A 16,582-nucleotide genomic window follows, 5' to 3' on the forward strand; every position below is an offset into this window, starting at 1 on the left:
GGCTAATATCCAGAATCTACAAAGAACACAAATTTAAAAGAAAAAAACAAACAACCCCATCAAAAAGTGGGCAAAGGATATGAACAAGCACTTCTCAAAATAAGACATCTATGCAGCCAACAGACACATGAAAAAATGCTCATCATCACTGGCCATCAGAGAAATGCAAATCAAAACCACAGTGAGATACCATCTCACGCCAGTTAGAATGGCAATCATTAAAAAGTCAGGAAACAACAGATGCTGGAGAGGATGTGGAGAAATAGGAACACTTTACACTGTTGGTGGGAGTGCAAATTAGTTCAACCATTATGGAAGATAGTGTGGCGATTCCTCAAGGAACTAGAACTAGAATTGCCATTTGACCCAGCAATCCCATTACTGGGTAAATACCCAAAGGATTACAAATCATGCTACTGTAAAGACACATGCACACATATGTTTATTGCAGCAAAGACTTGGAACCAACCCAAAAGTCCATCAATGATAGATTGGATTAAGAAAATGTGGCACATATACACAATGGAATACTATGCAGCCATTAAAAAGGATGAGTTCATGTCCTTTGCAGGGACATGGATGAAGCTGGAAACCATCATTCTCAGCAAACTATCACAGGGACAGAAAACCAAACACTGCATGTTCCCGCTCATAGGTGGGAATTGAACAATGAGATCACTTGGACACAGGGCAGAGAACACCACACACCAGCGTCTGTCGGGGGGTGGGAGCCTTGGAGGAGGGATATCATTAGGAGAAATACCTAATGTAAATGATGAGTTGATGGGTGCAGCAAACCAAAATGGTACATGTATACCTATGTATCAAACCGGCATGTTGTGTACATGTACCCTAGAACTTAAATAAAAGAAAAAAAAAAAAAGCTGCTACTTTTCCCAATAAATGGCATTACCATCTACCCACATGCACAAACCCAAGTTATCCTTGATCCTCTTCCTATTACCTCTCACTTTTGAATCTATCAGAAAGTCCTGATGACTCAACTTCCAAAATATATTCACAAATCATTCACTTCTAACACTTTAGTTCATGCTATCATGGCATACTGTCCAGATCATTCCGATAGTTTTTCAATGCCTTTCCTGCTTGCTCCTTTATTTTCCCTTTAGTCAATCCCCACCATTCTCTGTTCTAAATTCTCCAATAGAGTCGAATTGCCCTTAGAATAAAATATACCATTCTGTTATCTCATAATCGAATTTGCATATAAACGATCTGGCCCCTGTCTAATTATCTGAGTTCATCTCATGTTACCATCTCCCTCACAACCAAATTTAACCATATTAGTCATCTGTTTTTAGAAAATACCAATATCAATTCAAATCTTTTCAGCAAAGCTTCTTTGATCATCCAACCTTTAGTAGAATTATGTCCCATCACTATCTTTCATACCTTTCTGTTTAGTTTATCCACTAAAGTATAAGCTCCACAATAACAGGTCCCATGTCTGTTTTGTTCACAGCTATGTCTTCAGCACCTACAATTGTGTCATGGCATAAAATAAGTGCCTAGTAATATTTCTCAAACAAATGAATGAATGAAAAATAGACTGGAGGGCCTGGAACATTTATTAGGCCATATTAACAGCCTAGATAAGAGAAAAAGAAGTCTGGACTAAAGCTGTAGCAGTGGAAAATGAGAAGGATGGATTCAAGAAACCTAGGAAACAGAGTGATAGGAATTGGTGCTAACTGCCTATGGGGGAGCAGAGAGCCGATCTCCCTACACAGTATCTGATAATATCCCATGCCATCTTCCTTTCATAGAGTTCTTCCTCCAATTAATATTGAAGAACTGCTGGATATCTTTTTCACACTGAAGGTCATAATGCAATTACACATTTTCTTTTCTAAAATACTACTTATTTTCTTTAACATTTTTTCATAAATCTAGGTTTCTTACTCTTTAATTATCGTTCTCTTTTTTTTTTTTTTACTATACTTTAAGTTCTAGGGTACATGTGCATAACGTGCAGGTTTGTTACATATGTATACTTATGCCATGTTGGTGTGCTGCACCCATCAACTCGTCAGCACCCATCAATTCATCATTTATATCATGTATAACTCCCCAATGCAATCCCTCCCTCCTCTAAGCTCTCTGTGAAGTCTCAACAAAGGCCATAATAGCTCTTTGGGCTCATGTTTGGGCTTTCAGTATTTTTCCTCTGACAAACTCATCCATTCTTTTAAAAATGATTAAGAGCTTATTTGCTAGAACAGACAAAGTTCTCTTTGAAGAACTCAAATCCATTAGTGAAGAAGTTAAATGGAAAACAAAAAACAAAAAACAAATAAATGCAACAGTTGATAACTGCTCCATTATATAATACGGTTTTTTTCCACTTACATTTTGCTTTCTCATTAAATTATAAGTTGCTTAAGAGTAAGGGGCCATATCTTATTCATTTTATATTTCCACATTAGATTTTGAACAAAGTTGGTAAGGGATTGTTGACTTAACAGCATGCTTTCTTGATTCTAGATCAGTAACTCCCAAATAGTCTTATGCTATATATAAAATGTTTTAAATCATCTTTAGATTACTTACAATACCATTAGGTAACACAGCATTACAAAATAAATGCTATGTAAATAGTTGTTTTACTGTATTTTAAATTTTGGTATTATTTTAATGCTGTAATATTACTTTTATTTATATATATGTAGAAAATGTATAAGTGCATTATGACCTTCAATGTGGAAAACTATGTATCTATAGATATCTATTTATATATATAACTCTATAGCTGTAGACATAAAACTACATATCTAGATATAATGTGTGTATATATGTTTTATATATATATTTAAGTGTGTACACACATACATCTATACCCATTTAAACACTATCCTTGTTTTCCCTACTTCACCATGGGCCAGTGACAATGATAACTTTGTCACAGCCTATTACTACATGGTCTACCCTATACACTGACACTCCCAAGTCACAGTTTGCTATACTTCCATATAGTATCCAACAACTGTTTTACTTCCACATTGTATGGGTCACAGTACTAGAAACTTTAAATACATTATCTCAATCTTTACAACAACTCTATGACAACATTAAATTGAGCTCAGAAGGATGAATCATTTCTCTATGACCAGTAAGTTAATGTGTGTCCAAATTTAATAAAATTAAACAAAATTTAAATTCAGATCTGCCTGACTTGACCACCTCTAGATTACTTACAATACCTAACACAACATAAATGCTATATAAATAGTTGTTTTACTGTATTTTAAATTTTGGGTGTTTTGGTTTCATTTTGTTTTGCTTTTCTGAGACAGAGTCTCACTCTGTTGCCCAAGCTAGAGTGCAGTGGCGTGATCTTGGCTCACTACAACCTCTGCCTCTGGGGTTCAAGTGAGTCTCCTTTTGGAGCCTCAGCTTTTGGAGTAGCTGGGACTACAGGTGCACACCACCATGCCCAGCTAATTTTGTATTTTAGTTGAGACAAGGTTTCACCATGTTGGCCAGGCTGGTCTCGAACTCCTGACCTTAAGTGATCCACCTACCTCAGCCTCCCAAAGTGCTGGGATTATAGGTGTGAGCCACTGTGCCCAGCCAATTTTGTATTATTTTTTAATGCTGTACTGTTACTTTTATTGCTTTTCTTCTCCCAAATATTTTCAATTCCAACTGCAGTTACAGAATCTACAGATATGTAGGGTCAACTGTACAGGCGATATATATTAATCACAAATCCAAACAAAATATTATTATAACTCATAATTTTAAATAAGAAAACAGGCTAAAAGACTTGTATTTTTTATTTCATAAGTTACGATGCTGTAAAATGAAGATTTTGTAAATATTTGGATACAAGGCTAGTATATTTTGAAGAAAATGACCTCAGGATATGAAAGCATACAACCAAGTATGCACTGTGATAATTATATGTTGACTTTTGATTACATATGGTAACACAAACAAAATAATAGACACATTTGTCTACTCTTGGCTGTATTATTAGAGAACTACTATTTTGTTAAGTAGCATAATAATAGTTACAAAACAGTGGTCAACATAAAATGTGTATTTTGATTGTTTTATTTACATACTTTGTACTTTAGTAGTATGACAGCCAACTCTTAATGGCATGATATATTTAGTTTATTCTACATACTAGGGATTCTACGGTCTTCTCCACAGACCAATTAACATGGACATACTAACAGTAGAGAAGGAACTCATTTTGTTCAAATATTTCATATTAAGTATAATCCATTTTACCAACTCTTGGTCTGGACAAGTATTAAAACACTTAAGAATAAAAAACATGCTCAGTAATAAATTAGAATAGGTTTAGAAATGGAAACCACTAAAATATTAAATAATTAAAACTATATGAAGCTTTATGCTAGTGAATGTTTTAAGATACCCCACTTTGTAATTTTGTTCTCAGCCCTTAATAAGAATGATTTATTTTAAATTCCTTTAAATTTTCTAATACACTATGAATGTTGCACAAATTATTTCCTTAAGTGTTAGTTATATATTACTACTACCAGTAGTAGTAGTAGTAGTAGTAGTAGCAGTAGTAGTAGTAGTAGTAGTAGTAGTGGTAGTATTTTGAGACACAGTTCCTCTGTCACCCAGGCTGAAGTGCAGTGGCATGATCTTAGCTCACTGCAACCTCCGCCTGCTGCTCCAGCTTCCCAAGTAGCTGGGATTACAGGAATGCACCACCATGCCCTGCTAATTTTGTATTTTAGTAGAGACGGGGTTTCACCATGTTGGCCAGGCTGGTCTTGAACTCCTGACCTCAGGTGATCCACCTGCCTCAGAGTGCTGAGATTACAAGCGTGAGCCACTGCGCCTGGCCAGTTATATATTATTTTTAATAAGGTAGTTTCATGTCTATCAAATGATTAGTACTATAATTTTAAATAACAATTATCTGACAACAGAGTTATAGTGAATGGAAATCCAGACTCAGGTATTTGATAATACATTCAAATGCTTTCATACATTAAACTTGGAAAAAATTTAACTTATGTAAACTTTTCTATGTTGCAACTCATCTGTCTGTATTAATCATCATACTATTTTCTTAATTGTCAAGTTTTCTTCCTATAAAAGTAAACAAATATATCACTACCTTCTGTAAAACAGCAATTTTAAGCTCTCCTTGGAGTGCTTCAATTTGTTTTTTCTTCTGTTCACTTGATTGCTTTAGCTCATTTATGTTCTCCTGAAGTTGTTGCTCTTCTTTTTCCTTTTGTTTTAAAGTATTCTGGGCCTGTATAAGTTGTTCCTGCATTGAATTGAGTTCCAATTTCAACTGATGAGAAGCCTGAAAGAAAAAAAAAATCTATTTAGCCTTCATTTGTTCATTCAAAAGACAATTTACTGAGTAACTACTACACTCCAGGCACTACTCTAGGAAGAAACTACTGAGGCTGTTGGCTACAGATAATTAATAAAGATACCTGCCCTCATACTGCTTTTATAACCAACACTATTCACTATTAGGTGACATGCTGGATTAATCTTTATTATTTGTTTAACACTACCTTTCTTTTTAACTTATAATTGTATAGTTACAGCTTGTAAATGATTTAGATTAGTATTTTCTTGTATCACGGAAAATAGGTATGTCAACATCAATGTCTAGATTGCTGGATGTCTATTGTCTTTCAAGAACATTCTCGGCCAGGCGTGGTGGCTCACACCTGTATTCCCAGCACTTTGGGAGGCCGAGGCGGGCGGATCACGAGGTCAGGAGATTGAGACCATCCGGGTTAACACAACGCAACCCCGTCTCTACTAAAAATACAAAAAAATTAGCCAGGCCTGGTGGCGGGCGCCTGTATTCCCAGCTACTCGGGAGGCTGAGGCAGGAGAATGGTGTAAACCCGGGAGGCGGAGCTTGCAGTGAGCCAAGATCGCGCCACTGCACTTCAGCCTGGGCAACAGAGCAAGAGACTCCGTCTCAAAAAATAATGAAAAAAAAAGAAAAAAAAGAATATTCTCATATGCCACTAAGCCCGTTGGCCACAGCTGTCACAAAGAATAGCTCTATAGTAACTATGACAAAACCAAAATCACTTTTGACAAAATACATTTAGTATCTGTCTGATGCCATTAAAATTACACTGCACAGGCCAGGTGCTCACGCCTATAATTCTAGCACTTTGGGAGGCCAACGCGGGCAGATTAGTTGAGGTCAGGAGTTCAAGACCAGCCTGGGCAACATGGTGAAACTTGTCTCTACTAAAAACACAAAAATTATCCAGGCATGGTGGTGGGCACCTGTAATCCCAGCTATTTGGGAGGCTGAGGCAGGAGAATCGCTTGAACCTAGGAGGTGGAGGTTGCAGTGAGCTGAGATTGCACCACTGAACTCCAGCCTGGGTGACAGAGCGAGACTCTGTTTAAAATAATAATAATAATACACTGCAGAATAGTTGCCTCATTTAGAGATCTGGGGCATATTTTACTACTACCTTGTTTGTACAATCCACCAGGATACGTTTCTGCTCAAATTCAGTCATCATACAGAAGTCACACTGAGGTTCCTCTATCACCAAGGTAAATCACTATTATATCCCACCCTCCAAACAAAGTCATGTTTTCATGTTCTATGCATATTTCACTAAGAATCTAGCATTACATTCGAGCATTTGACTATATCCAAAGTTACCTTTGAAAAAATGTTACTGTTATACATAGATGTCTCAGCTTATCTCCACAATGAATAGCAAAATATTTTTATGCAAAATAGGAGTCAAACAGTATGACAATAAGGATGATATAATATGATATGATATGATATGATATGATAACCAAGGACAAAATAATAACTAGTATGAGCATTTACTGCATTATAGTCAGTGTCCTGAGTACTTTAACGATATTAACACATTTATTTCTCACAATAACTCTACCACATAGATTCATGTAGACTCTATCATATAGAAACTACAGCACAGAGGCTAAGTATTTTGTCTAAAAGATGGCAAAATGGCATAGCTAATAAATGGCATAGCCAGAATATAAATTTGGACAATCTTGATTCAGAACTTGGGCATGAAGCAATTATAATTTTGCTACTTACATGGCTGGCATCTACAACACAAGTCTGCTTTCAATCAACAACTAGAACACAATCACATCAAATACTTGTCAGTACTACGTCTTGCTCCTTTATCAAATCCAATTTTCTCGAAAGTTGCATGCCTGGACTCTAGTAGCTCGCAGGTATGGCTTCAGAGAGTAACAACCATATATTATACCCATTTGTTTACTCGTTTGCTTGTCTGTTTTTGCTGGAAACAACAGAAGCACTAACCACAGAAAAATATTTTGGTTGCTCTACAACAATTATCAAGTATACATTAGTATGAGTATAAATGTCCATGAATTAAAGAGCCATAAGAGTCCATGAAATAAAGGTCATTTCTATGGAAAGCCTTTTACGATTTTTTTTCAATCATAAAAATGGTCCTTAACTCTGTAGTCAGCTGACTCAATTTTCTACCTTTATTAATTATATTTCTTTATCTGGACCTTTGATTATAAACTAGCTTAAGTCTTTTTAATAGTAGGTAAAATATAAATAACAGTTTTAAACTATATACATGATTTGTTATATTTCAGAGAAATAAACCTATGACCTAAATATCAATGTGAAAATGCTTATTTTCTTAAAACTATTAAAAAAATTATCTGTGGAAATGCTGCCAAGAACAAACATACTTTATATATTTATTTGAAAATATAAAGACCTTACTACACTTTATACGTTTTATGTTACAGAAAAAAGAAAATCTTACCTCCTTCTCTTTTCAAGTGACTTTTCAGTTCCTTCTGTTCCTTAAGTGTGTTCTCCATCTGCACTTGAAGTCGATGCTTTAATTCTTTGCAAGTTTTCTCCTTAAAAAAAATGAAAACTATATTACATAAAAAATATTTGTAATAACCTTAAGAAGTTTAGTTTATAACCTTAGTAAGATACACACGAGGAAATAAACTAAAATTATCGATGAGCTGAGACAGGATCATCCATTTCAATGATAAAACTAGGAAAATATTACAGAAATAATGGAGGAGAGACAACAAAACACTAAGGGTTTTGATCATCAACCAAGTCACAATGACATATTTTAAACAATATTAAGATGATATCTTAGAACACTTTAGAAATCACATTTTATGTCACACAATTCATTATAATTAACTTGCCACACTACTTTTACAGCAATGGGCTTCAAGAAAATGGAAGCAAGAAAACTTAGAAAACAATAAATTAAAAAGTGATCACAATAGGAAAGGTGTACAGATAGAAAATGTTTTCACCAAACAGAAAGGAACATAATAACACACATGAGAAAGACTGTGATATTCAACTGAAAATATTCTTGGCCTTCAGAAAATGGTGTGCTCACAGGTGTATACACACCCACATTATTATCTTGGGCTTCTTCTCAGGTTAAGCAATCCCAATTAATTTCCTCATAAGAACTACTTTAAATTATTTCAATGTGGAAAGAAAAGCGAACTGTGAATTAAGCAGAAAATCAGTACATTTTAAATAAAATTTAAATAAAATGATCACTTCTACTTAAGAAAGTAAATGTACCACTACTAACCAAGTCTAATATAGCGCTTTTCCTCCACTTCTCCCCTTTCAATTCACTTTTGGAAGTTTTTCAAAGAATAGAAACTTCTGATAGTTTCTCCTTTACTGTAGAAAGCTCTGTCCATTAAAGCTTCTTTCTCCATTTTTACTTGTAGTTCCTGTTCACTGTTGTTTGAATTTGTTATTCATTCCCTCTGTGCTGAATCTTGCTTCTTGACTTAAAGTTTCATATTCTTGTTTCAGGATTTTTTTTCTTCCTCTTGCCTTGGTAAGCTTTTGCTTGATATTTTCCAAGGGGCTTCAGATTTTTTCTGTAGATCAATCTTTACTGATACTCTAAATATTTTTTTTAAAATCTTTTTAAATAACCATAATTGACTATTTCTATTTACCATTCAAAATTAAATCATAAACAATTACTGAGTTCTGAAACTTTTTTTTTGTAATGTTCACAAGTAAAAATCTAATTTCCATAAAATCATACCACTGAAAAATACTTTAAGAACATCTCATTTGAATCATTTAACAGATGTACGATTATTTTTCCCAAGTCCATATAAGCTTAGTAGGTGAAGACAAAACTAATCTAAGCTTCCTGACTTAATGCATTTTTGTCCACCACAAATAAATCCCAGGGAAAAAAACTATGTAAATCACAGACCCTTTAGTCTATAACAGCCCAGAACGTCTTTCCATAAAGAATCTATTTATTATGTTAGTTCTCCACACAGAGAGACTTTGTCCTCTTTCCTGAAAACATGAAACACATTATGTGCGACAGCTCTTAAACTTCAAAATATTTATGGCTAACCCCAGAAAAAAATAAAAGTAAAAAAAAGAAAGAAATATTTTATTTACAATACAAGAGGAAGACAATGCATTTACTTAACCCTAGAACCTAGCAGATTATACACAAGGCTTTGTTATCATTTTGTCCTTAAATATAGGTCTCTTATATACGAATGAAAAAAGCAACAAGAATGGAAGAAATAAAGTTATAGCTTTAGAAAGCTATAGACCTTTTATTGTTTTCATAAAAAGAAACTATGCAATTATACTGCAAAACCCCGATACACTATAAATAATAGCCATTTTTAAAGTCAAAACCAGATGCTAAGTAACAGTATTTCTAGAATGCACACTAGTTCCAATGTAATCAGAATAAATTGATAACCAATAAAAATAATTCAACAATATGTTAAAGGGAGGTTGTTAAAAGATGTACTAATAAAGTATTTGAAATTGTGTATTAATACAATATCAAAACTGTATTTATACCTCGAAATCTAATTTTTTAGTTCTAGAAACACACTTTTACCTCCTTAAAAATAGCTAGAAAGGATGTTAAAGCTTAATAGGTTCACAAGATACTATGCCTGCCTGATTTTTAAAGGTCCAAATGGAAAAGTTATTACACTAATATTATTTTACCATTTTAATGTAGTTAAAATCCCTGTCAAGCAACCCTAAAATTAAGACTTGGTATATTTATTTATAGGCTGCTTAACTTCTTCAAAATTAATTACAAAATCACAAGATTATGTGAAACAAAGAAAGCAAAACAGAAATAGAGGCTTACATAGTCCTGTGAAACTTCTTGTTTGTTTTTTTTAAGTAACTCAAAGAAGAAATACATGAGTCCACAATCATAGTTGGAAATTATAATATCTCTTTCTTAGAAACTGATAGAACAACCAGAGGAACAAATTGGCAAGAATATAGATAATAAGAACAGCACCATAATTGTTATTTATAGGCCACTCCACCTAATAACACAGAGTACATATATGTGCACATGGAAAATTAATTATGATAAGCCATATGCTGGGCCTTAAATAAGACTTATTTTCAAAAGTTTGAATTTTACCAAGAATGTTCTCTGACCACAATAGAATTAAATTAGAAATTAGGGCCGGGCGCAGGGGCTCATACCTGTAATGCCAACACTGTGGGAGGCCAAGGAGGGCGGATCACGAGGTCAGAAGATCAAGACCATCCTGGCTAACACAGTGAAACCCCATCTCTACTAAACATATAAAAATTAGCAGGGCATAATGGTAGGTGCCTGTAGTCCCAGCTACTCAGGAGGCTGAAGCAGGAGAATCGCTTGAATCTGGGTGGCAGAGGTTGCAGTGAGCCAAGATCATGCCACTGCACTCCAGCCTGGGCATAGAGTGAGACTCCGTTTCAAAAAAAAAAAAAATCAGTAACAATAATATATCTAGGAGAGCCTCAATATTTGGAAAGTAAACATACTTATAACCTACACATTAAAGAAGAAATCACAAAGGAAATCAGAAAATACATTAAACTGCAGAGGAATGAAAATACATTGTAAGATGGGAGGGTAACATTGGGTGTATAAATTTAAGTGGGCTCTCAAAAAGGGAAGCCCTGTATCCTCTTATATGGGCTGAGCCCTGGGCTCATGGGTGGGGTTTAGTCAAAGTCTCAATATGTTTATCTGATATAAGAGCAGAAGGGACCCCAGCCCTCCTTGCCTAGGTAGTACTCTAGAAATGTAAGACCTCAGAGGAGAAATGTATGTACAGAGTACATAGACAAGAAAGATCTTAGTTTTAAAGGTTTTCCTACCCCAATAGGATGTGGGAGCCCTGTAAGTGAATTCTGAACCATGAGATTAGAACATAGAATGAAAATGGGTCCACTTCCATTGGGTCCATTGGAAAGAGAAAGAACCAGTGGGCCTGCAGGGTTTTTGAGGAAGACAATAAAAGCTATCTCAAAGATGATCTTCATGGACTGATGACTGCATTCTAGAGATAATGACGAACCATTTGGTTGGTAATGTAATGGATGAGATATGCTCCTCAAATACCTAGGCACTGGAAACTACAGTGAGGAGGAATGCCACCCCAGAGGCACAAGATGTGCTTCTATAACCTCCGATTCAAAGTATGAGGACCCAATTTACTAGATATGAAAATGAGAATATTTTCACCATCTTATCCCCAAACAAGGATGAAAACCATGAAGGTATGAAACAACTTAATCATCAACTCAGATGGGTTTTATTTCATCTTTCTGAAGAGGACTTTTCTCAGGTTCTTAGTCTCTACCTTTACTACTGTAACAGTCAAGAGTCCTCATCCCCTTGACACAAGTCAAGTCCATCAACTCAGTCAGAGTAGGTGATTTGGTGTTTAAAGACAACATTTAATCAAATGTAACCACTCATATAGAAGATATTCAAATGAATTGGGTGGAACTGATTTTCATCCATCAAAATAATGGTGAGTGATGTGTTCACTGAAGATCTCATCATGGCAGGACCCAAGTTCAGCATCAACATCAAGGGTAAGCTGGGCAAGAGATTAATTCTACCTTGGGAGTGAAGGAATGATGCTGTAGCTAAGCACTTTTGTGGCTATATATGTTCAGAAGCACATACCCATTCTGCCACTAGAGATACCTGAAATTTCATATACCAATAAATCTTATAGGTCCCAATATCTTCTAAACCAATCCACCCTTATATTCAGAGGAGCCATTAATTCATTGAGCACTTTAGTGCAAATTAGAAAAGAAACCTCCTTCAAGATAATTTATTTCATCTGTGGCAAAACTGTCATAATACACTGATGTTATTAGAATAAGGCTACATACTACCATCTGCAGAAATCTTACATCTAGCATTGACAAGTGAAAAGCAGGTAACTGAAAAAAAGAAACAGATACTACAAAATGTAGACAGACAGAGAAGTTTTCACATTCAAAAGCTATTTAAAAAAAAAGCAAAGTAAACACTAAGGTCTAAAGATGGAAACAATAAAGAGGAGAAATAAATAAGATAGAAAATTGACAAAATTAAATCAAAAGTTTTTTTTACAAAAGTCTGATAAAACTGATAAATCTCTAATTGATTTTTAAAAAGACAAATTACCACTATTAAGAATAAAGGAGGAATACTACTACAGATCCTAACAGACTTCAAAAGTATAATATTATCAACAATTGCCAATAAATTTGAAGTTTAGAGGAAATGAACACATTTCTGAAAGACACAATTTACCAAAACTGACTCAAGAAAGAAAATCAGGAAATTAGAATAGCTCTATATCTATCTATTAAATGAATTGAAACCCAAATGAAACAACCCAGAAAGAGAACTCTAAGCCTAGCCAGTTCACTAGTGAATTCCATCAAACATTTAAGAAAAAAATAATATCCATCTCATACAAACTATTTCAGAAAGGAGAAGAAGAGGAAATACTTCTCAATTCCTTTTTAAGGCCAGTATAACTCTGATATCAAAACCTGACAATGATATTAAAAGACTACTACAGACCAATATCCCTCATAAATATATGAAAAATTTTTAACAAAGTATTATCAAATCAAAAACAGCAATACATAAAAAGGTAATACAGCACAGTCAGGTTAATTTATTCCAGGAAAGCAAGGCTGGTTTAATAGTAAATCAATGAATGTAACTGACCATATTAACAGAATAAAAGAGAAAATCCATATGATCATATCAACAGATACAGAAATAAAAGGTGATAAAATTCAATTCAAGCACAATAATTGTTTCTTTTGTAATCTTTTTTTTTTTTTTTGATATGGAGTCTCGCTCTGTTGCCCAGGCTGGAGTGCAGTGGCGTGATCTTGTCTCACTGAAACCTCTGCCTCCTGGGTTCAAGCAATTCTCGTGCCTCAACCTCCCGAGTAGTTGAGATTACAGGCATGTGCCACCACTCCCAGCTGATTTTTGTATTTTTAGTAGCGACAGGGTTTCGCCGTGTTGGCCAGGCTGGTCTCGAATTCCTGACTTCAGATGATCTGCCTGCCTTGGCCTCCCAAAGTTCTGGGATTACAGGCATAAACAACAAGGCCGATAATTTTTTTTTAATATATAAAAGGTATCAAAGGTAATGTCTTCAATCTGATTAAAGGAATCTCAGTAAAACCTACAGCTAACCTCAAACCTAATGATGAAACATTTAATATTTCCTGCCTAAGATTAGAAGTAATGCAAAGATGTTTGCCATTACTATTTACATTCAAAATGTTACTGGATGCCCTAGCTAGCAAGAAAAAAAACATAAAAGGCCTTTAGGTTGGAAAGGAAGTAGTAAATTTGTCTCTATTCACAGATAACATGAATGTCTAGTTAGAAAACATCAAGGACTCTACAAACAACTACTAAAACTAAAAAGTAAATTGAGCAAGGTTAAAGGGCAGAAAAGTCAATATATATTTAAAAACTGCATTTTTATACTAGTCATAAGTGGAAAATTAAATTTAAAAAACAATTACATTTACAATAGCATTAAAAAATACTCAGGAATAAATTTAACAAAAGATGTACAATCCCAGCACTTTGGGAGGCCGAGGTGGGCGGATCACAAGGTCAGGAGATCGAGATCATCCTGGTTAACACGGTGAAATCCTGTCACTACTAAAAATACAAAAAATTAGCGGGGTGTGGTGGTGGGCGCCTGTAGTCCCAGCTACTCAGGAGGCTGAGGCAGGAGAATGACATGAACCCAGGAGGCGGAGCTTGCAGTGAGCCGAGATCGCCCCACTGCACTCCAGTCTGGGCGATAGAGTGAGACTCTGCCTCAAAAAAAAAAAAAAAGATGTCTATGTTAAAAACAATAAAATACTGCTCAGAGAAATTAAAGAAGGCCCAAGTAGATAAAGAGATACATGCTTGTGTATTAGAAGACTCAGTGTTGTTAAGATGTCACTTCTCCCCAAATTGATTTATAGCTTCAAGGCAATTCTAATCAAAATCCAACAGTTTTATTTGTAGACATGGATATGTTAATACAAAAATGTATATGGAAAAGCAATGAACTTATAGGAGTCAAGACAATCTTGAAAAATAATAAAGGTGAAGGATTAATACCTAATATCATAAAGCTAGCATCTTATGGTATATTACAAATATCTTACGGTTTCTTTTGTGTGTTATGCCACACCAACTTAGCTACATTTATAACTTTCAATATCATAATTATATGATATTAGGTACTATGATATTAGGTACCAACACCATGATACTGGTGTCAGGATACCATGTAGACACATAGACTGTGGTTATCTACAGGAAAAGGATAAGAAAGGTATTGACTAGAAGGGCAAGTCAGAAAACTTCTGGAGTGATGACAATGTCCTATATGGGGCTGTGGCTAGATGCATAGACAAACAGAATATACACTTATTAAAACTCAGAGTACATATGTAAAATCTGTGCATTTAACTATGTGTGAATTTTGCACCAATAATAAAAACAAGAAGGCACACTGGTTTTTGTATTTCCTTTGTCTTCATAAACACAGACAATCTGTCAAAATGCATCAAAAAGCTGAGGTCATTGTTTTTTTTTTGAGATAGAGTATCACTTTGTTGCCCAGGCTAGAGTGCAGTGGTGTGACAGCCACAACCTCCCAAGCTCAAGCAATCTTGCTATGCTTCCCAGGCTGAGAAGATCACTTCTTATAAGAAAGAATCCATTCCCTATTTGGTCTAACTAGAAGTCTAACTACTTTTGGATAACACATAAATATCCCCGAATTTTTTAATTTTACAGTAATTTATTCAAATTTGTGAACAACTCAAAACAAGGTTTATGCCAGAGAAATGAGCGCCATATCATTGTTGAAAAGAGACTGGATGATCCAAATTTTATAAAACTAAGTTTTCAGTCCTTTCTAGTGAAGTTTAACCATATTATGATGGCATTATTTTTTCATTCACATTAACATCAGTTCATAAAATCAACACAAAATAAATATTTAATAAATCTTTAAGCACGATGATAGCAAAATTCAAATCTGAAGGAAATTTTAATACTAGTTTACAATCTTTTCCATTAATTTGTAAGTAAAGTGGTTTAGCTTACATTTCTTTCTCCATTTCAAGTTGTTTACTCAATTCTGTGGCTCTAAGCTCTAAATCTGTGTTCAGCTGTCTTTGCTGTTGTAGATCTTGCAAAGCCTGCTCCTTGCTTGCTTTAACTTCGAGACTATCAGCTTCTAGTTTCTATGAAAGAAATATGGTATGGTAGCCATTTTAGTAATTATCAACCATTATTAAATATTATAACATTTGTTTATATTCAAACAGGTATGACACACAAAAAAACATAAAATATTTATTATAATAAAAAACATATTCTGAAACCATTACTAAGGGTGTTATTTATTTTAAAATCTTTCAGAAGACCCAGCAGAAAGCTTTATACATGATAGACAGCCACTAAGTGTTGATGTTTAAAATTAATTCTTGGCCGGGTGCAGTGGCTCACACCTGTAATCCCATCACCTTGGGAGGCAGAGGCAGGCAGATCACTTGAGGCCAGAAGTTCGAGACCAGCCTGGCCAACATGATGAAACTCTGTCTCTACTAAAAAAAAAAAACAAAAATTAGCCAGGCGTGGTGGACCGTGCTTGTAGTCCCAGCTACTCAAGAGGCTGAGGCAGGAGAATGGCTTGAACCCAGGAGGCAGAGGTTGCAGTGAGCTGAGATCGCACCACTACACTCCAGCCTGAGCAACAGAATAAGACTCCATCTCAAAAAAAAGAAAAAAAATTAATTCTGAATAAAGCAATCAACTTAAAAGAAACATAGAAACATAAATAGTTATTACCTCAGTAAAAGTTATAAACTCAAGTATGAAAAAATAACAGGTTCACTAATGTACTCACTTAAAACATATTATCTTTTATAGTCACAGTTAAAAACACTGATGTAATTATAAGATATTTAAAACTAAAATGAAGTTCTCATGTACTCCTTCTCATTAACACCTACTGATCCTAAATATAAAGCCAATTAAGTTCCTGATTTTGTTTCTTTAATCTCTTAGACTAGATGATGACATTGTTCTTCAGAATATAGTTTGCATCTCACATGTATACATGTAATTATGTGTGTGGTTTTACAAATTTACAAAATCAAACTGTTAAATGTAACTTTGAAAAGCTTTACACAATGTATTTC

General features: G+C 34.6%; 1 protein-coding gene across 1 annotated transcript in view; it reads right to left on the reverse strand.

The window, feature by feature from the left end:
* Positions 1–16,582, reverse strand: part of EEA1 (early endosome antigen 1) — a 165,493-nt gene that overhangs the window by 20,951 nt on the left and 127,960 nt on the right. Inside the window, 7 exon segments of the mRNA XM_017868342.1 lie at positions 5,129–5,323; positions 7,322–7,344; positions 7,806–7,905; positions 8,622–8,791; positions 8,794–8,905; positions 8,908–8,947; positions 15,483–15,622. Coding sequence (XP_017723831.1) covers positions 5,129–5,323; positions 7,322–7,344; positions 7,806–7,905; positions 8,622–8,791; positions 8,794–8,905; positions 8,908–8,947; positions 15,483–15,622 — 780 coding nt within the window.

The sequence above is a fragment of the Rhinopithecus bieti genome, unplaced genomic scaffold (genome assembly GCF_001698545.2).
Source record: "Rhinopithecus bieti isolate Rb0 unplaced genomic scaffold, ASM169854v2 scaffold_2453, whole genome shotgun sequence".
Classification (NCBI taxonomy): Eukaryota; Metazoa; Chordata; class Mammalia; order Primates; family Cercopithecidae; genus Rhinopithecus; species Rhinopithecus bieti.